The 21,355-nt window shown below is 38.0% G+C and overlaps 1 protein-coding gene across 1 annotated transcript in view; it reads left to right on the top strand.

The window, feature by feature from the left end:
• The window catches only part of MYO1B (myosin IB), a 184,390-nt gene that overhangs the window by 136,800 nt on the left and 26,235 nt on the right, over positions 1-21,355 (top strand). Inside the window, 8 exon segments of the mRNA XM_017869353.1 lie at positions 4,709-4,813; positions 6,531-6,593; positions 9,081-9,281; positions 10,408-10,634; positions 13,478-13,678; positions 15,292-15,385; positions 16,234-16,383; positions 19,586-19,654. Coding sequence (XP_017724842.1) covers positions 4,709-4,813; positions 6,531-6,593; positions 9,081-9,281; positions 10,408-10,634; positions 13,478-13,678; positions 15,292-15,385; positions 16,234-16,383; positions 19,586-19,654 — 1,110 coding nt within the window.

Below are 21,355 nucleotides of genomic sequence, written 5' to 3'. Positions count from 1 at the left end.
TAACGTTGTTTTCTTAAAATTGGCTGTATTTTAGTATATACCTGGAAGAAAAAATGTTAAGGGAAATTTTCTAAACCTTTAGCTAGTCATTCAATTTGGTAAATGTCTGAAAAGGAGACTATTTAATATTAAATGGTTTTCTCATATATTTTGAGGATTTTTTAAGTTTACATTCTAAGAAAAGCGGTTCTTGTTTTGGAGCCTATTTCTTGACGCTGTGATATTTAAAAATGGACTGTGGTTAAGTGCATTATATTTTCCTGTAGGAACAGCATTATAATCAGAAGCTGTCAAAGACTTTAACACCAAATAAATCTTTGCAAGGACCAACAGCATATTTTGTAGCAATAATATAGCTCACCTTCCCTAAAATAGTGATATACACTCAAAATTCTATAACTTTTATTAAAGGTATTGACTCATTTATTATGCAGGAGACTTTACTGTATGTAAAATATAGAAACCCCAAGCCAGCATGTTATATTCAAAATCTGAACTCAAATGAAAGTGCTGAACTCTAAGAAACACTAATATGTAATTAACAGTATTTTTTTTGCTCAGATAAGTCCTAGTCTTTGTGTTTGGACTACTCGCTGTTTCTAATACGTTATATTCACCTGCGGACTCCTTCCCGTTTCTGAGTCCCAAATACAGAGGGACAGAGCTGCCCCTTCTATTTACTGACTTCCTTTCAATATTTATTGTTTTTAAAGAGCCTAAGAGTTTTAAAAATATCTGTCTTCCTTAAAGAGTATAAAATGTCATCAGCCTCCTTTGTTGCTAAGGAGAATATACAAAGGGGCTAGTATTTTTGGTACATCTTAAATAATTTATATTGGAGAGTTTATGATTGATACTTGTGAGTATAAACTAGTTATGAACCGACTGGGAATATGATTTCCTGGGTTTTGTTTTTTGTTGTTGTTTGTTTTGATGTTGAAAGGATGAACTCAAAGTCTAGAATTCTTAAAAGAAGCCCCAGCGTTTAAAATTTGGTTATATTATATACTTCTAAACAAAGTAAGTGCTCACTATCCCAATCTATAGTTGGTAACTATAGCGTGAAGTAGCAGAGAACAGACACCTTGCTGTTTTGCCTTTGTTCTCTGAAGCAGCCTCAGCTTCATTTAGGGAGGTTATGTAATGGAAAGCCCAGAAAGTACTTGTTTGAAGATGTTTCTAAGTTTTAGTTTTATTCCTTAGTCTTCAGAGATAAATGTGGGTAAGACAGTAGAGAAAAATTGCATGCTTGGAGCATGGGTGGAAAACTGGAGAGAGGAGATGAGTCATTCCTGGGGCAAGTTCCTGCCCACTTCCTCTTCTGGAGGCTTTGATTCATGAGCCTGACACATGGGAGAGGGCCTGGCTCAGGGATTGCTGGCTATTCACACAGTTCTTGACAAACCAAAAAAGTCTGCAAATACAAAGTTGCTTTGGGGTCTTCATATTCATCTGGTGGTTTCTAGTCTCAGTTTCGCTATTTTATGAAGGAGGGGAGGCCCAGGTTGAAAACCAGGTATTAATTTAATATTCATATTAATGGAAAAATGTGTTAGACATATGTAAGTTGGAGTTCTGTGAACTGCTACCAGGCTATTCCTTAATTTTCTGCAGATTATTGATTATTCCTTAAATTTTTGCGAGTTTTTAATCATATGTGAAGTCCCATTTTCCTCCACATTTGAACAGTGCCATCAACTTCAGCTTAGATCACAAGAGAGGTGTGTGTCTTTAGCCTTCACTATGAGCAGTAATGGTCATCTGGGTGACCCATGACGTGTTTTGGAGACTTTGGAGTTGTGTTTGCAATAGATGCTGATTTCTGTGGGGAAGTAAGTTAATTTCTACATCAGTAATTGTGCTATTCTATTTTTGTTCGGGTTTTTTTTTCGCGAGGGCGGGGGGTGTTTTTTTACCTCTAGGGTAAGGTCAGACAGGCAAGTTTTTGTTATTAGGGCATCTCCAGGAGAATACTCTCTCTTTGTTGGTTTTTGAAAAGGAGCCTCAGCACAGCACGACACAGGGATGTGTCACTGGGGTGGGAAAGGGGAGTTACTTTTGGATCTTGATGGATCTCTTCCCTGTTCGGCGATCCACCAACCACCACTGCCCCTGACTCTTTGGGTGGATGTGGACCTTGGATACATGTCATGCATGTTTTCTTTTTCCTGATAATTTATAATTAGAAGCATTGGATTTTGAAGGCTTAAAATTTCAGGCAAGTTACATGATTTATCATTATTTCAGTCAAACCGTTTTTATCCTGAAGAACTCTCCCCTAGCAAACCACCGTTCAGACACCACAGGAAGGTATTGTGGTCCTGTCTTTTGAATTGACTGGATATGGTTCATGATCCAAAGTTTTATACCATCAAAAATACAGCCTGAATGGTAAAAGCCATCATTTGTAACCATGAATAACTGTCAATACGTGCTCACTTTTAGAAGTTTATTGCTAATTGAGAACTGACTGCATTTTGTGTAATTTGTCCCTTTTTGCACCAGAATGCAGTAAGTATGACCTGTTTGCGGTGCTGGTCTGTTGCATGCTCCTGTGTTAATAGCTTCTCTAGCTATGTGAGTTTTGCAGTAAGTGGTTGTTGAATAACCGTGTGGATATAAAATACAGAATCCATACGGGAGTTTTTAAAGGTTATGGGCAAATTTAGTTTAGTTGTAATTTAATCCTTAAATTGTTTTGTAATTGTGAAGCTTTGCCTCTGATTTCTAATCTGCTTGTGTGTGTTTCATAGTCCTGTTTTAGAAGTGTACTTTGAGCTGTTCATAGCTATACAATGTGTCTGAGGACACTAGTGCTTTCCTTTCCTTCTCATTATTTGCTGTTTGATGATTTAGCATAATTGGGTTGAAATAGCTCCATGGGCACAGACTTGCCAAATAACAGATTTGCTCCATGAGACTGTTATCTAAAAAAAATCAAAGATACGCTTTTATTAATTTTTTACTTATTATGTTATTAATGTTTTACTTATAGGTTTTATTTATAGTTGCATCATATAGGGACATACTTTGGCAAAGCAATTGAGACTTTATGATATATGGAATGCCTTTATGCTGAGTAAATAATAATAAGGCATCTATACTAGACCAACTTCAGTTTCTAATTGAAATTGTTAACTCTGTGAATTTGAGCACAGGGTTTTTAAAAATTTGTGTGAAAATGAGGACTGAGAAGTGCCCTTTGTATCTGACTATATTTATCAAAAGTGTTGAAAATAAATGTTTGCCCTTTAGTAAGACCCTTCAAGACATGAAACAAACAAACTTTTATCCTTGACTAAGTTTAGCATTAACAAGATAAGTCACTGATAGTATATTCACATGTGTTATTTATGACTTCGAGTTTAAAATTTCCTCTGATCACTGCATCACTGGTGATTAGAAATTCCTAGCTGACTTCCAGGAAAGAATGTAGTTAGATGCTGTAGCATAAGTATCATTTTTAAGTTTTCCTAAGTAGGACCAAAATTGATTTTTAAAGATCAACTTTCAGAAGACTCTGTGACTTTTCCACTTCTATCATATGTGGAGGGATTTGAAGGCCAGTGGCTCTGCCTGTTCACAAGGAGCAGTGAGCTTTGGCCGCACCATTACATGTGGGCTGTCCTTGCTCATTAGACCAGGACTGGCCACCACTGTGGGAGAAGAGTCCATTTTACCAGTGGTGGAGTCATACTATCCCTTGCTCCCACTGCCACCATCTTTGGGCAATAAATAAAAATAGAGGTGAAAACAACAAGTTTTAGGGTCAGATCTACTTCTTCCTGGATGATGTGGTTCTTGATAAATTTATTCATTTGGTGCCCTCAGGATGTACAGCAATACATTAAGCCCTGCAGATTGTTCAGAAATGATTTAGACATAAAGCTTCTGTCAGTGAATTCATAAGAGATTAATATGAAGGAGAGGCTGCTGAGACTTGTAAGAGTGATCAGGGGTGTGGGCCTTCTACAGAGAGAGGGATTGTTTCTTGTCAGGGAGATGTTTTAATATTTGGGTCTCCATTTGGAAGGAACTTCATTTGTTCATTCACTCAGCCAGTACGTACTGAGAGCTTGCTAGGTGTGAAGTGCTATGTAAGGAGTAGGAATGCAGTGAACAAGAGAGCATGGTCAGCCCTCGCCCATAAGAGTGTACAGGCTAGTGAGGCAGATGTATGTGAAGTTATCTGTACATGTGTACACTTACACATACACACATGTTCATATAACATGATCTATAAAAAGGGTTAGGAAGTAAGAGTCAGAGTGAGGGATCTGTCTCTGGATGGGGACAGTAAGAGGTCAGTTCAGGAGGACTTCCTTGAGCTCTGAAGTTTCACCTAAGAATGGAAGATTCAGAACTTGGTGACAGAGATTGTGGAGCTCACTGTGTCTTTGCTGATCTTTCAGCAAAGGAAGTGAGATTGTTTCTATCTTCTCTGTTTGGGGTGCTTCTCTGTCAACTAAAAATCTTCATCCTTCAAATATTGCATCATTTGTGTATACTTCATTCATCACTTACTCATGACCCACTCCTCAAGTACCTGCAATGGGCAAGCATCTGTCCTAGGAGCCGTGTGCTGGGCTGCAGTTAAATCTGAGAGATCATGTGTTGCATTTCTCATGGATTGAGATGTCTGAGTGTCATTGTTTTGGGAGAGCTAGTGGCATGGTTTATAAAGCTTTTTTTCATTTTCTCCATACAGGACAACAGCTTTGAGCAGTTCATTATTAATTATTGTAATGAAAAGCTGCAACAAATCTTCATTGAACTTACTCTTAAAGAAGAGCAGGAGGAGTATATACGGGAGGTAATGTTGAAATGCTTTTTTAAAGTGTTGGTCCTTTTTTACTCGTAATATAAATTCTAATTCAGAAGATAGCCTAAACAAGAAGCCATATTCAAAAGGCTACAAACTGTATGATTCCATCTGTCACTCTAGAAGAGGCAAAACTATAGAGACTGATTGCCTATAAAAAGCTATAGAGTCAGGGGTTGCCAGGAGATAGGAGTCGTGAGAGGGTTGTGGCTGCAAAGAGACAGCACGAGGGAATTTTGGGGACTGATTATGGTGGTGGTTACTTGACATTACACATTTGCCAAAACTTAGAGAACTGTATACCAAAAAAAGTCAGTATCACTGTAAGTAGATTTGAAAATATTTTGAGACTTTTTTCAATGTCAAAAAGTATTGAGTATTCAAATTTATAGTAAAAATAGGTAACAGTTATTGAGCGCTTACTACACTACATAGCAGGTATTAAGTGCTATGTATGGGTTGTCTCGTTTAATGTAATCTTAAAATAACCAGAAGTAGTGTTTGCAGAGTCTTTTCATCATTAATTTAAAATATATATTTGCTTTTCACCCTTTTATTTTTTAAAATGGCCAGTCTTTTCCAGGTATAAAATTAGTTATTTCAAAAAATAAAAGGGAGGAATTGTTATGTTTATATTTTTGTTTCCTTTTTTGTTTATTTGCCTTAATATTTTAGTAATGATATTACCTATTTTCCTTTATTTTCTTAGTATCATTTAAAGCCATTAAGGACACTGAATTCTCTTTTATCTTTCTTTCCATATAGATTTTTCTAATGTGATTGTTATCCCCAGTGACTTAGTAAAACAACCCATTTACTCGAAAGCTAAATCATAAATATTTCATCTTTATTTTTTAGAGTACTCATTATGCTTCAGAAATGTTTTATACTTGTCTGGCACCTTTTGGTAACATAAATATTCTAAAAGCACGATTCATTCTTTTCCTGTCTTCTCATCATGAAGAGAATGCCCAAACTTTGATGGGTAACTTAAAACAGTTTGTACGGATCGTTTAAAACGCTTCTATGAATATATAGAAAGATTCCTTGCTTTATGAATAGAAGACAAATAAATGTTTACATTTATAGACAGAATGTAAGTAGACACAGAAGATTACATTTGTCTTTACGGATTTGGCTTTGTAGCCAGTGTTAGAACCAGTGGATAGGTTTTCATGTCTTTCCTTATGTTGAAAATACTTTATGGTAGCGCTGGCCTTTTTTTAACACTTGAAAGAGTTAACTTCCCTAAAACACAAGATTGACTCTAAAATTAATTTTTTTCCTTATGATTACAGATTCAGAACAGAAGAATCTAGGCCTTAAATTCTTGGGATCAAGTTCTAACTTATTTCCTTATAAACATTGTAAACATACACAAAGTAATATTGACCCAAGGGCCTGTTGAGTAAATATTTGGCCCAGGGCCAGTGAAGTGCATGGGAAATTGCTGCAGATGGGAGAGTGGAATGGAAGGCAGTCTCAGAACAGGTCAAGGGTGTTTGCTTCAATCAGATTATGTCAGTGATAGGCAGCTGCATTGAGAAAGTTTTGGGAACTGCCTGTGACATTTGCAGTACCCGTTCTGTAAAGAAAATAAATTCAGAGAGGAAGGGAAATATGATAAGATGAGCAAAGTCTGCTTTATGGATGGTAGTGTCGTGGCTTCATCTTGTGTCATTGGATTTTGTTCTGTTTTGTCTCTTAGGATATAGAATGGACTCACATCGACTACTTCAATAATGCTATCATTTGTGACCTAATAGAAAATGTGAGTACTTAGGTACAGTTTTCTAAAGAATGTTTTAGTACTATAATTCACCCTTACAAATGTTCTCAGTGCCTCAGTGTTAAGCATTAGTATTTTCACTGTTACACACACACACACACACACACACACACACACACACACACACACACATACACATATATGTTAAGGAACTGCAGAGTTCTAGAGATTTTATTGTAGCCCTAAGAGATCATACACAGTTCTTGAACACATAAATAGACAGCTGGATGTTTTGATACTTAGCCAGGATCCCCTGTGGCCATATCACAACACCCTTTTATGACCTTCAGACACCAGGCCTTAAAGGTACCAGCCTTTCTTGTATGGTTGGATTCCAGGTCTGTTCCGTGGCTCCTGGGCATGTGAGTACTGATCAGAGTAGGCTCTGAGCAACCATCCAGTTTTTTGCCAAATCATAATATTCATTTCATTCCCAAAGCTCTAATGACCTCTTAACATACTATTCAGTAGGTATTATATTAAGTTTAAGAGACATAAAGGGACGACCCCTGGAGCTGAGTTAAGTGGGACCCCAGAAGTGGCTCTAGTACAGCTGTAGCATTGATTCAGATCATACATGCAGAGGGCATTGCATGTGTGACTGCGGGTGGCCAGGGACCTGGAATTTTTCAGGTGACCCAAATATGTGCATATGCAAAAAGGCTTAAAGTGTGAAAATTATTGGATAATTTCGAGTAAGCTTTCTGAATCCAAGATTTTTGTTTTTAGATCATATTCTGTAGTTTATTATAAATGAATTAAATGTAGGAAGACTAATTTTGTGTGTGGAAAACAGGAAACTAATTTATGCTTGGGATTCCTAATACCTGATTTTGAATAAGTAATTTGAAACAGTGTATCAGCTTTATTGTCCTGCAGTAAGCAAGACCAGTTTAGTGAAGTGAGTGCTGTGTTTAAGGAATACAGTCACATGCTCTGAATGAGTATCAAATCATTTTCTACTCATCTTTTACAAAACTTTTTGGGAAATATGTAATTAGCCAGTATTTTTTTCCTCAGTATTCAGCATATTCCTAAAAGTTGTTTCTCTAATTAAATTGAACATTAAAAACAATATTCTAAGGCATCACTATTTTTCAATAAGAAATAAACTGTGGTTCAAAAAATCTGAACAATGTTGAATGGGAACACTAATATTCCATGTAAGCAGTTCAGATCTCTGATTTTGGCTCTGAAAAGTGAATTTCCTAAAAATTTTCCTGGTACATTTTGTGAAGGAGGTAATTTGCTATGGGAATCTTAAGTTTCAGAATTTCTGGTTAGTATGTTTTCCTTGATAAATATAATCTTGCATTTAATTATTCTCTTTTAAGAAGGGAAGAAAAAGAACAGTGGTAATACACTTAATTTAAGTAGATTATCTCAGCCAAAAATTCCCTTGCAATATGATTGAAGAAGCTCATGTTCACATAGGAACCTGGGTATATAAAGGAAATGTTTCCTTCCAGCATCATTAAACAATAATGTTTGTTCTGGGGGGATGTTATGAATACACTTGATTCCTGAGAGTCCACACTTCCCCAGGGTTTTGTGTGGAATGAATAAATGCTGGTCAGAGGATGTCGTGGCCTTGTGAGCAGAAGGGGAGAGGAACCAGAGGACTTTGCCTGGGTGGAAGTAGGTGGGGTTGATGGTCAGTGGAGTGGATTGTTTTTGGAATTAAGACTTATGACCCCATAGGGGCAGTCCATGGAGCAGCAGTCTTTATTTAGCAAAGTAGAAGCTTCCTGACTTCTGGTTCAGTTTAGGGCTGACTACTCTTGGAATAAAAATGACCACAGGGTCTAGATATGCAACAAATAAATTTTCACTTATGTTTAACATCCATTTAGAAATTCCACATGAATTTCTAAAATCTGAATCTATATGAAACAGATATTCTTGAAATCAGCTTGATTGCAGTGATTGTTAAAAGCAGCATCTTAAATCACAGCATTTTTTTCTAGAAAATTAGCTTTATTTTGAACACATGAACAATTTGGAAACATAGAAAACGAGTTTCCTTCTTAGGAGTGAATCAAATAATGGCCTTAGAAGACTGTGCTTTGTGATTTGAGACATGTTATAGAGGCTGTATTGTCACATTCATTTCTGCTTTTAGATTTGTTTTTGAATCTTTGAGATCCAACTTGTCTTTTTCTAAGAGTATAAATTTCAGTCATCATCAGGCTAAGGTGTCTGAGGCAACTCCCGGGTACTGTTATGCGGGGAGAGAGAAACCAAGAAGACACACTCTTCCCAACCACACCACCATACACACACCTGGGATCCTTCAGGAAAGAGCTGATTCCTGAGACTTTTGTTATTGTTTTGATTCTCTGCTTTTTGTTATAACTGAACAGACTTTTCTTGTGACTAAGTTGATTGTGTTTGATGGTGTCATTAGGAATAATTATTAAAACAATACAGTGAGGAAGGAAGGAAACTTTTTTATTTCCTTTTTCTCAGAACACAAATGGAATCCTGGCCATGCTGGATGAGGAGTGCCTCAGACCTGGCACAGTCACTGATGAGACCTTCTTAGAAAAGCTGAACCAAGTATGTGCCACCCACCAGCACTTTGAGAGCAGGATGAGCAAGTGCTCTCGGTTCCTCAACGACACGTCTCTGCCTCACAGCTGCTTCAGGATCCAGCATTATGCTGGAAAGGTATGGGGGAGCCGTGAGCGCCCAGTCAGGCCTGCCAAGTTACCCCTGCAAGGAGGCTGTGCCTCAGAGATGGGCGTTCAAAACCCCATTAACTTGTGAGGACAAATTGAGCTGCTAAAGTGGTTGAATCAATAAATATTCAATAGAAATAGAATCTGGGCCATGTTGACTAAAATCTTATTAATATAGAAAACCGAAAGCAAAGCTAATGGATTTAATGAAGAGTCTAAATATATTTTTTGAATCAAACTCTTAAGCTATCCTATATAAAATATCTATTAACACTATTGAAGGAGACTTGCCAGTACAAATTAGGAGTCAGTAAAGACTTAAGGCTTTAAAAACACAAGCCATTTAGCAAAATAATGAATTGTTTGAGATTTTGAAATGACGTTAGGGAAAATATTTACTTTTTTAAAATACTTATTTATTTGATTAATATTTGGGGGAATTAATTTTATGTCATCTAATATATAAAGACAACCGTAAAAACAATCTTAATTGATTAATCTTTAGAATCCTGAAAGGTTATTGATTAGAGCTAATACTTCCTTTTTCATAAAATTACAAACTTCAAAGGGGAAAAAATTCATGATTATACATTTGTAAAATTAAGTATATAGTACCTGAATTATCTTTAATTTCAGAATGTTAGAACTTGGTACTTTATGTTTTATTAGCCTATATTATTAAAAGATAATTTCTGATCAGTTTTTCTACTGCTTCAGGGTATTTATGAAAATGTCAGTATTGTTTCTATTTTGCCCCATCTACTTTTAAACAGACTAGAATTGGCATATGAGAACTAAAAAATAAAAGTAAAACCCCAGAATATTTTCAGACTCCTAAAAAAATGCAAAATCCTTTGAAAATGTTATGATAACATTTTTGGAGTTTATTCTTGCAAATCCTGAATGGTAATAGAATTTATTTTGATCCTGTCTGTGATTTAGACAGATGGAATTTAAACTTGGAGGCGAACTCAGTATGAGAGTGTGACTAACGTGTCAGGGATTTTTTGATGGTGAAGGAAGAGGCTGCAGTGTAGATAGTCTTGGAGTATTTTTAATAGTTGTTTGACATTGTAGCATGCATTGTGCTGTCACTGAGTTCTATGTGCTTATAGGTGCTGTACCAAGTGGAAGGATTTGTTGACAAAAACAACGACCTTCTCTATCGAGACCTGTCCCAAGCCATGTGGAAGGCCAGCCATGCCCTCATCAAGTCTTTGTTCCCCGAAGGGAATCCCGCCAAGATCAACCTGAAAAGGCCTCCTACAGCAGGCTCACAGTTCAAGGCATCCGTGGCCACTCTGATGAAGAACCTACAGACCAAGAACCCAAACTATATTAGGTATTTCCGGCACATAAAACTTTCACAGTTTAAATGTGAGAGCACCCCGAAGGAATATCATTTTTCCCTTTGTTTCAGTCTGAGTGTAGCCCAAGCAGAGGGTAACTAAAGTACTTACAGATTAAATAATACCTTATCTGGGATTGACTTAAAAAATGCTCCACTATCCTTTCCCCTAAAATAAGAAAGTAAAAAAGTAAAGTATGGTGGAGAAGATAGTAGATACTTAATGATGCCCAGTGGTTGACACCTAGGTGTTTTCAACTTTCTGTATGTTTATTATTATTTTTTTAATGGCAAGTTAACAAAATATAAGTGTTTTTTCTGGTCAGTGTTTTGCAGAAAATTTGTTGGCTTCATTTGGGATTCTTGTTATTTTAGCTTAGAGCACAGCATTGAAGCAAGTGCTTTAGTTACAACTCTGGCACTTCTTAGGAGACATGCACTGTTTTCTTCCCTGTGAGAGGTGTAGGCCTGGAGAAAGTAATGATTCCTAAAGCAATCTGAATTTTTTTCAAGGCAGTAGAAAGAACTTCTTAAAAGGGGCCGGGCGTGGTGCTCACACCTCTAATCCCAACACTTTGGGAGGCGGAGTCGGGTGGATCACCTTAGGTCAGGAGTTCGAGAGTAGCCTGGCCAGCATGGCAAAACCCTGTCTCTACTAAAAATAAAAAATTAGCCGGGTGTGGTGGTGGGAACCTATAATCGCAGCTTCCTGGGAGGCTGAGGCAGGAGAATCGCTTGGACCCAGGAGGCAGAGGATGCAGTGAGCTGAGGTCGCACCACTGCACTCCAGCCTGGGCAACAGAGCAAGACTACGTCTCAAAAAAAACCAAAAAACAAAAAAAAAGACTTCTGGGCTCTTCTCTTTTTCTGCTTCTAGGGCATCTTAGACAAAACTCTCTAGATTTAGTGAAGACCAGCTAGGATTAGAGTTTGCTATGTGTGTATTTGGTGAGCTAGATAATAGAAGGAATGTGTCTGGTGGGTCAGATTTCACAGAGCACACCCATACCCACAAATACCTTCTATAGTTGTCTTTGAAAATGCAGTTATGAGGAAACTAGAGTGAAGAATATTTTTGTGTTTAGTTTGTGTGCCTGATATTTATATTTACAGAAATGTAAGTAGACAAAACCCTCTGGTTTGATTGCCGTTGGATTAGAATATATGTTGGAGAGGATCCTAGTTTCAAAAAAATCCAAGAAACTTTCTGTGATGAGTTGCTTTTGTTGTTCTCAATTGAATGAATTTTTTTTTTTTTTTGCATCTTAAGTATATTTTATTGAGGTGTCATTTATGTGAAGTTATATGCACAGTTCTGAAGTGAACAGTTCAATTTTTTTTTTTAACAATTATATATACTTTAATAACTACCACCCAGGTTAAGACATAAAACATTTCCATTACCTCAGAAAGCTTCTTCATTCCCCTCCTTTTTTTAATTTTTACAGTTTTTCTAAGAAATCTTAATAAACCCCCAAGGTTGTGAATATATTATTGTATATTTCCTTCTAGAAGCTTTGTAGTTTCAGATTTCATATTTAGATCTGTTTCCCCCCAGTGTAGATATCCTGTTGCACTAACACCATATTGAAAAGAAAACAGTCTCCTTTTCCCATTGATTTGCTTTGTGGCCTTTATTGATAATCAGTTGAATGTATATATGGGAGTCTGAACTTTCTAGGCTGTTCCATTTATCTATTTGTCCGTCTTTCTTTAAGCCAGAGAGTAGACATTATTTTTATAAATGGTAAAAGAGAAAGCATAGTAACACTGATGCCAAACAACCTAAGATGTAGTTGTCCACGTAAGTGTGTAATTTCACAGTTGTAGTTAGGCAGCCATAATCATGAATGTTTAAGTATTAGGACACAAGGGTTGTTACAGTATGATCCAAAGCTAACAATGATTTAAGCAAGACTGATGTTTATTTCTCGAGTAACTTCTAAGTATGAGGACTCCAGAGCTGACAGGGCAGCTCCTTCTGTTTTGTGGCCCTGCCGTTTCCTGGACGTGTTCCTCATCTGCATGGTCAAAGATGGCTGTCCACCATGTCAACATTTGCAGCCAGCAGTAAGCTGGAGGAGACCAAGGGGAGAGCCCGTGCCCTTCTTTTAAGAACACTGACTAGAGGCTGCAGACATTACTTCCCCTCTGATCCTAGCGGCCAGAAGTTGCTCACCTGGCCACACCTACTTGCAAAGGAGGTTGGAAAATAAAGCTTTTCCCTGGGCAGCAAAGTGCCCTGTTAAGAAAGGAGAGCAGATATAGGGAGGAAACAGTGTTTTTAATCTTTTTATTGAGGTATAATACATATATATTAAAGTGCATGGATCTTAACTATACAGCTTCTTGAAGTTTTACAGATGTATGTGCTTGTGTTACCCCATCCAGACCAAGTGGTAAAACATTCCCATCAGTTCAGAAGGTTCCCTTGTGTCCCTTGCATGTCGATCCTCGACTACTACCTCTCCCCAGAGGAACAGCAATACTGATTTTTAACCATGGCTTAGTTTAGCTTGAACTTGATATAAATGGAATCATAACTAGAGCATGTACTCTTGTGTTGGACTTTCACTCAATGAAATGTCAGTGATACTCATCCACATTATTGCATTTATTAGTGTGTTCTTTTTAAAATTACTGTGCCTGCAGTATTGTATTTATTTTTAGGTTGTTGTAAAATGATTTGAAATAATTTCAAAAGTAATGACTGGGTTTCTTAAGAATAACAAATAATTGTTTTGCTATGAAACAGTTATATATAATACTTTATTAAAACATAGACAATTATATCCATAAGAGGCAGTTTGTAACCTAAAATCTTTGTAATCTTTAAGGTGTATCAAACCGAATGATAAAAAAGCAGCACACATCTTCACCGAGGCTCTAGTGTGTCATCAGATCAGGTACCTGGGGCTTTTGGAGAACGTCCGAGTGCGGAGGGCAGGCTACGCCTTCAGACAGGCCTATGAACCTTGCCTAGAAAGATACAAAATGCTTTGTAAACAGACATGGCCTCATTGGAAAGGACCAGCCAGGTAAGAAATTCAGTGACCATATTTAATAATGAATGTTTTAAGTAGTCAACTAATACAGGGTTTTTTCCCACATAAAATTCATAAAACAGAATTTTATGAAAAACTGGGTATAACCTCTGTTTTGGACCTTCTTCCATTAGGATACCATTTTGTGCTAAGGTCAAAACAAGACTTATCAAATCCACATTTGGGACTTGTATGGCAATAACATTAATTTTTAGAATATTTCCAAGGTAGGTTCGTAGGAGATGATTTGTAATTTGATACATTTATATTTGTGTAGAATCATAGAAGGGTAGAATTAGAGACAGGTTGAATTACCACTTGTCACTTTTCCCATGAAAAATTTGGCTGCAGAGAGAATCAGTGGGTGGGTGAAGGTCCCTCTCTCTGCCTAGATCTGTACCAGTTAATCGATAGACAATACAAGCAGGTAGGATTCACAATGTCAGTGTTACTGCTGGGAAAGCTAGATTAGAGAATTTAGCTTGGACCTGGTGCCATACAGCTTTCAGCTTGTCTGTCCTGAATTGCATTTACTCATCCAGTCCCAGACAGAGTGCTGGACACCGCAGGCCTAGTGGTGCATCCCCAAGTCGTGCAAGCTCTCCCTGGGCAGAGAGAACTGTGTACTGACGGGCAGCTGCTGCAGGAGAGAAATGGAACCTTGCTTGTTCAGTGACTTTCCTTCTGCTCTCACCAATCAGAGAGGCTGCTCCTCTGCAGGCTGAAGAAGCTTGCCCCTGAGTACTGCTGGAGGGCTGACATGCCTGTTCCATGGGCATGGGCAGGATATGGGCGATTTTCATTTAACTATACTGGTATTGCCTACACATTCTCAGTGCACCTGGCCTTTCACAGGAACATCAGCACTCTTAGGACACTTACCTTGTATTATAAGAAGATCTAGAAACTACAGATGTATGGTGTGGTCTCTGATGCCTAATTTAATACCCTAATTTAATGTAGGATCTGGGTACTGTTTCAGTTCCCATTGCTAATTTCCAGAGTATTATGGTAAACAGGTACCATAATACAGAACATGTATTCACTCCCTGCCTGGCATCTAGTCCTCAGGTAGGTGGAGTGAGGTTTAGTTCTAAAGACTGATGTTGAAACCAGGGTCAAGGATAGAGAGGTCAGGGCCAAGTCCAGTTCTTGCTCCCACTGGGTAGGGCCCACGATTGGTCTGGGATTGTCTCTTGGACTGCTTGTATTTTCAGGGACAGAAACAATGTTGAAAATATTTTCAGGAATTAACTGAGTGAGTTTAAAATAGACCTGAGTTTCTTGCACACCCTCCTGGCCCAGGTTGGTACACCGTTATACATATATTTGATACAAGTATTGCTTCTACTAATGAAATCAAGAAATTGGCTTTAATACCACATTTTCTTAGAATACATAGTTCTGAACCCAAATTTAGTTTTTCAGTGTTTACTGGACTTGGTTTAATTTGTGGAAAATTCCTTGATAGAAGGATGATTACTGAAAGAGCAGTCACACTTGGAAATGAAGCTATGTTTTATACCACTGACAACCTGATAACTGTGATAGAAGATAAAACTTTTTGTAACTCAGAAAACTCACTGTTTTTATTTTTATTTTTTTAGATCTGGTGTGGAGGTCCTATTTAATGAATTAGAGATTCCCGTGGAAGAATACTCCTTTGGTAGATCAAAGATTTTCATCCGAAACCCAAGAACAGTATGTAACCAAAACCTTTGCACTCTGAACTTAAGTTGAAATCATATAGGAAAGTTCTTAAAATATGTTTAACTTTATAACATTACATGAGAGGCTACCATGAATGCCACAGAACACTTGTGTGTTTATCTACAAATAACCGAGAGGCATGGACAGATAAGGGGTAGTGGAAGAATGTGTATTTTTTATGAACCATCAAAGTCTTTGCTCTGACAGAGTTTACAACACTTAAGAAATCGCAAAGAAACTGTTAGGACAACAGTGCAACATTCATAGCAACTGCAGGTAAATTCAGTCTGTATTTGTAATACCTGAATTATATGTTAATTTTAAGAACTATAGCCCTATTACTTAGAGATACAGGAAAGCACTAAATGAAAAAATTTTTTTAAGTAAAAAAATACTTTTCACCTTATACCTCATAGAACCCCAAGGAAATCTTTTTGTCAATGAATAGATGAGTGTGAAGTATAATGAGTATAGCAGGTGACTGGTAATTTGGAAACGTTGAGATTTTGGAAAGTGTTTAATTCATTTAAGAGAGAATTTTCCAGCATCTGCCTTCCATTAGTTTTCCATAAGTAAACTTAAGCTCAATTCAGCCCCTCTCTGATTTGTCATAAATTCTGAATCACTGGAATAAAAATTGTAAGTCTTTCATGAATTCATCAAAATAATTTTTTCATGGACCATTATCCATACCATGTATAATGAATATGGTTATTCAATTCTTTTTTTCAATGTAATTGACTCCAACATGATGGCATTTTTGTCTCTTGAAAATTCCTTTCGGTGTGCCGTGAGGTTTCAGAGGATTTTTAATAAGACCATCTATCATTTCTTATTAGTTATTCAAATTAGAAGACCTGAGGAAGCAACGCCTGGAGGACTTGGCCACTCTCATTCAGAAGATATACCGGGGGTGGAAATGCCGCACACACTTCCTGCTAATGAAAAAAAGCCAAATTGTGATTGCTGCCTGGTATAGGAGATATGCGGTAAGAGTCTCAGTCATTTTAAATCAGTAATAACAATGCTCATTTGCCAACATTTATTATGCACTTACTATGTATGTGATTTTTACACACTTAATTCTCCCAACAACCTCATGAAATAATGGATGTTCTTAATGGTTTTTTTTAAAGATGAGAAAACTAAGACACTAAGCTGTTAAGTAATTTGCCCACAGCCACATAGCTATAAGTGATAGAGCTGGGATTTTAATCCAAGACAGTATTAGAGCTCAAGTTCAGTGTACCACACCGCCTTTCACTGATCTAGCTGTATTTGGTTGGAAATACATTTTTAATTTGGTCATCAGATTGGAAGAGACAATGTCCTTTAAACTTTTGATTTGGTTGGGCTAGTTTTTCAGAGTAATTGGCTTTTCTTTATTGTAGCAGCTTTGAAAGTGGCTTTAATTCCAGAAAGCTAATGGCATGTTTTTGTAGATTTCTGGTGTTGGTTAAAGGATTGCGTTCTCTTTAGTCCTTAGGTATCTGGCTCTGTTAACTATAGGGGAAAGATTCAATAATAAATAATGTTTACCTAATTAATATGAAGTTTCTTTTTGGCATTTCCTTCCTCACTTGATTGTAGAGGTTTTGTTGAAGGCATACCACAGGTTTGAGAGAAGCCTGAAGGTTTGCCTTAAGGTTAATTGAAACTTGGGCTGTGCTCTCACAAAATGAATTAGATTTGCACTCACATCTCCTTTCTCATATTCTTCCTCTTTTTCAGCCATAAAGAGACTTTGCTATAGGACTGTATATAATCAAGACATAATTTACGCTGACCTATTCTCACATAATACATTTTGGTTTATTATTTCGAAGTTTTACAAATTAATGAGGTACTTAAGTGATTAAGTTAAAGAAAATCAGCTTGAGAGTATCTTTACAATGGCTCATGCTAGTTAAGATTATAACCAGCAGTATAAGTCTTAAAATATGAATCTGCCCAGCCATGTGAATGATAGAGTCATTCGTATGCATTCTGCAAAGGCACTTTGGACTGTTGTCACCCAGCCTGGTGGCCATGGAGTCTCCTCTGTACACATAGTAGCATCCTTAACTCTGCTGCAGATTCATAATGCTCTGTTTTCTGTTTGGCTGAGAAAGGGAGGACCAACAAGTAAGCAGTTCTTAAGGAGCCCTTTTTATAATTTCTTATTTTGAGGTCATTAAGAAAAGTTTACAAGTGTGCTGGATTCATCTGTCTTGAATTCTACAAATATTTTTAAAACATGTTAGCAAGGTGGACAAAACAACCTAATTCCTGACTTCCTAAAGCTTATATCTAGTGAAAGACAATATGCATTTAAGCAAACAAATAATCAGAACAATTATAGACTGTTGTAAGTGCTAGGAAGGAAACAGAGAACTGAGATAAAGAATAATGGGGAGGCGGGATGTGACCTAAGAGTGGTCAAGGAGAAACTTCTGGGAGGGGCCATTTGATCAGAAGGATGAGAAAGAACAGGCAATGCCAAGAACCAGGAAGATTAAGTATTATTTGTACCTTTTCTCCCAATATAAATCTTTAATATCACCAGATTTTAAAATGTCACTATGTATCATTAGTTCATGATGTCAGGAGTTATAAGCAATATTAGTTTGTAGAATGAAAACTAAGAATAGCCCCAGTTTTAGAGAATGCATTAACTTTGCTCTAGTGTTAACATCTCTTTCAAAATTTGAACTACATACCTCAACCAGCTCACTGCGTGTTACTCAAGCCAGTGATTAAACTCATTATTTTCCGTCAACCAGATAACTCAAAAGATTTCTTGAATGCTCCTTTTTAGTTGCTGATTACTTTTAAGTTATTCCATATTTTGTGATATTTCATGTTTCCTAGAGATGAATTTTCAAGTGAGATGTAGTTATTTTCAAGACATTTATGAATTAAAAAACAAAAAACAAAAAACACAGAGGTTACAAATGGATGTCAGAGTGATAGTCAGGTACCATAGCTGTAGGTTGTTCATACATCTGTGGAATATTACTCTGGGAAGAATCCTAGAGATTTTACATCTCCTCATTTAACAGCTGGGGAAACTGAGGCTCAGAGAAGGTGAGTGCCTTGTCTGAGGTCCCAGGATCCTCTTGGATTTTCTCCCTGGCATCCTTTTTTTGTTCCTCTGCCCATCTATTGATACCATCACCCATTACCTCTGATTTTCCAAGACAAAGCCTGGCAGCCTGGGAAGGCATCTCCCACCTCAGAGAATGGGGGCTGAGCCATCTAGCACTTCTAACATGAAGAATTCATAATGTGACTTTAGTACTTTGAAATGCTGTGAATTTTCATCAGGGATGCCCATGTTTCAGTGTATATTCCAAAGTGAATACTGTAAAAGCTCACTTTTCTAGGGAGTATTCCAGCAGCCTCCACTCTAAGGCATCAGCCCTAGAAGAAAGAAAGTCCTCTGGGCATTGAGCTTGTTGAGCCAGAGCTGGGAGCCTCACTAGGTCTTCTTTGACCTTCTCCACCTGGAAGTAACCTCTGCTGCCTCTGAGCCTGCCTCTTGTGCTCTCAGTGCTGCATCTCTCCCAGGGTACTGTTTATCCTTTATACTGTCGACCTGTGTCCACTTCAAGTCCTTGAGGGCAGGGATGGAGTCAGATGCACATTTATATCCTCATGGTTCTATTAAAAGGCTTTATGCATAGTAGAGGCTCAATATAGAAATATTTAGTTGATTGATAGCAGTTTACTTAAATTTTTAGCTGATTTTCCAGCTTGAGGCAGAGTAAAAGTAAGGAAACCTAAAAGAAGCTAGGGAGGTTTAGAGGTGAGTCCAGTAAGTAGCATGGTGAGAAATGATACCAAGAAGAGAGAACACTCAAAAGCAGATGCAGAACTCAGTGAGTTTTCATTCAATATGCGTTTACTGAGTATCTGCCGTGTGTGGAACTCTGTATTATAACAGCATGAGACGAAGAAAGTAATGATAATAATGCGGTGTCCTGAGTCATTTAGGAATTATTTTATTCAGCATCCTTAAAGCATACTTTGGATTAACTGTAATATTATTGGATTATTTGATATTTTGGTTTCTTTATGTATTGGTTTCCAGAAGGAGTATGGATAATTAAGAGTCAGTCAGACGATGTGAGCAAATACCCTTTCTCAATCCTTGTGTGCGTTACAGATATGTAACTACAACTGCCAATATCTTCCCCTTTTATCCTACAGCAACAAAAGAGGTACCAGCAGACAAAGAGTTCCGCCTTAGTAATTCAGTCTTATATCCGGGGTTGGAAGGTGAGTTTGAAAGAAGTATGCTTTATTTATTTGGGGTTTTCTGGTTTTTCACAAAGGATAATGTCTTTAGGCTCACCCTGCAGGGGAGGGCTCCTCTGTCTCCTGCCTGGCCTGTAGACAGTCAGATGGAAAGAATAAATATTATGGGCCAAACAGGGACCCTGGTGACCATGTCTTGGCCACTTCCTTCTAACCAGCTTTCTTTTTAAGCGCTTTTGTTCTCTAAGCAGGAAGTCCTTGAAGTAATACCCGTACATGATTTCAATATCCCTTTGCCCCGTGTTTTTGAGAGAAGCTGTAGTACAGAAGGCTGTCTCACAGCCATTGCTTTCATACTCAGAACCCCTACCCCAGCGACTTCCATAACTGTCCAGTAACCATCTTGCAGGCTTGCCATCACGACTGAAAGATCCTGAGATCTGGCCAGGACTAGTGGTGGGGACATGGGGGAGCCGTCACAGTGGACAGCCTGGTTCCAGGTCCTTCCTGCCAAGACTTGGTTCAAGGGTCAATGAACTATGGGCCCCAAGCCAAGGGTCAATGAACTACAGGCCACAGGCCAAATCCAGCCTGCTGTCTGTTATACAACCTGCAAGCTGAGAATGGTTTTTATATTTTTAAACTGTTGTTTTTAAAAAAGGAAAAGATGATGATTTCATGACATATGAAAAGTCTGTGGAATACACATTTCAGTGTACATAAATAAAGTTTTATTGGAACACAGCCACATTCATTTATTTCACAGATTGGCTGGCTGCTCTAGCACTACAGTGGTAGAGTCAAGTCGTAGCAATAGACTGTGTGACCTTCAGAGCCAAAAGCACTTTACAGAAAAAGTTTACGGATCCCTCATCTAGGTCAACGATACTTCAGAGCATGTTCTGACCCCTTTCCTGTGAGGAGATTTTGTGGCATGGTCTGGATCCAGAGGGCTAGTGCCCAGGCCTGGAGCCCTTTCAGAGGGTAGCCCCTCGGTCCCGAGTCCAGCAACACTGACTGACCTTGCCCAGGCCCTCGACAAGTTAAGGGCTTAGTAGTTGTCCCATGGCAAATGGCAAAACACAAATCTGAACATGCAGAGTAAGTGAAATTGCTGCCTGCAGCTTCTTCCCTGGCCTCATGACTGGACCCTGGGGCCCCGTTTGTAGGCTAGGGACCTCAGAGGAAGGACTAGAAGTCCACCTTCAAACCAGGTGTCCTCCTGGCCCCCATACGATCAGTTTCCAGCAACTAATGGAAAGAAACCGCTGGTTTGGGATCAATGAGATTATTTTGGTTTTGCAGTTTTAAAAATCTCTTGAATAAGAAGGACAGCTACAGTTACATTCCAGGCAATAACAAGGAAAGGGATACAGTGGCCTTCAGAGGATCATTGGAATCCTCTGGCCACCTTCTGAGAACTGTTTCATCCCACAGTTGTGTGCCAGCTTGTGGTGCTGTAGTCAAAAAATTTTCCTATTGTGTATCAGGGTATGGGAAGCCGCTGTTCCAATCAAGTGGAAACCACACTGTCATGCTTGCTGATGTCTTCATTGTCCACCTTCTCATAGTCAGTTTGGGGCTAGTCACCTTCACCTTCTTTAACCTGTGATTTTTCACGATATCGTAGGTGTTAGGACAATCATCTCTTCAGGTTTTTTTTTTCAAGTCACTGTCAATTCCATTTTTTTAAACGTTCTTTTGGGTGATTCTGCCCTTTAG

Source organism: Rhinopithecus bieti, unplaced genomic scaffold, assembly GCF_001698545.2.
Source record: "Rhinopithecus bieti isolate Rb0 unplaced genomic scaffold, ASM169854v2 scaffold_5051, whole genome shotgun sequence".
Taxonomy (NCBI): Eukaryota; Metazoa; Chordata; class Mammalia; order Primates; family Cercopithecidae; genus Rhinopithecus; species Rhinopithecus bieti.
Note: the sequence above shows the minus strand (reverse complement) of the source record. Positions and strands in the feature narration are given on the sequence as shown.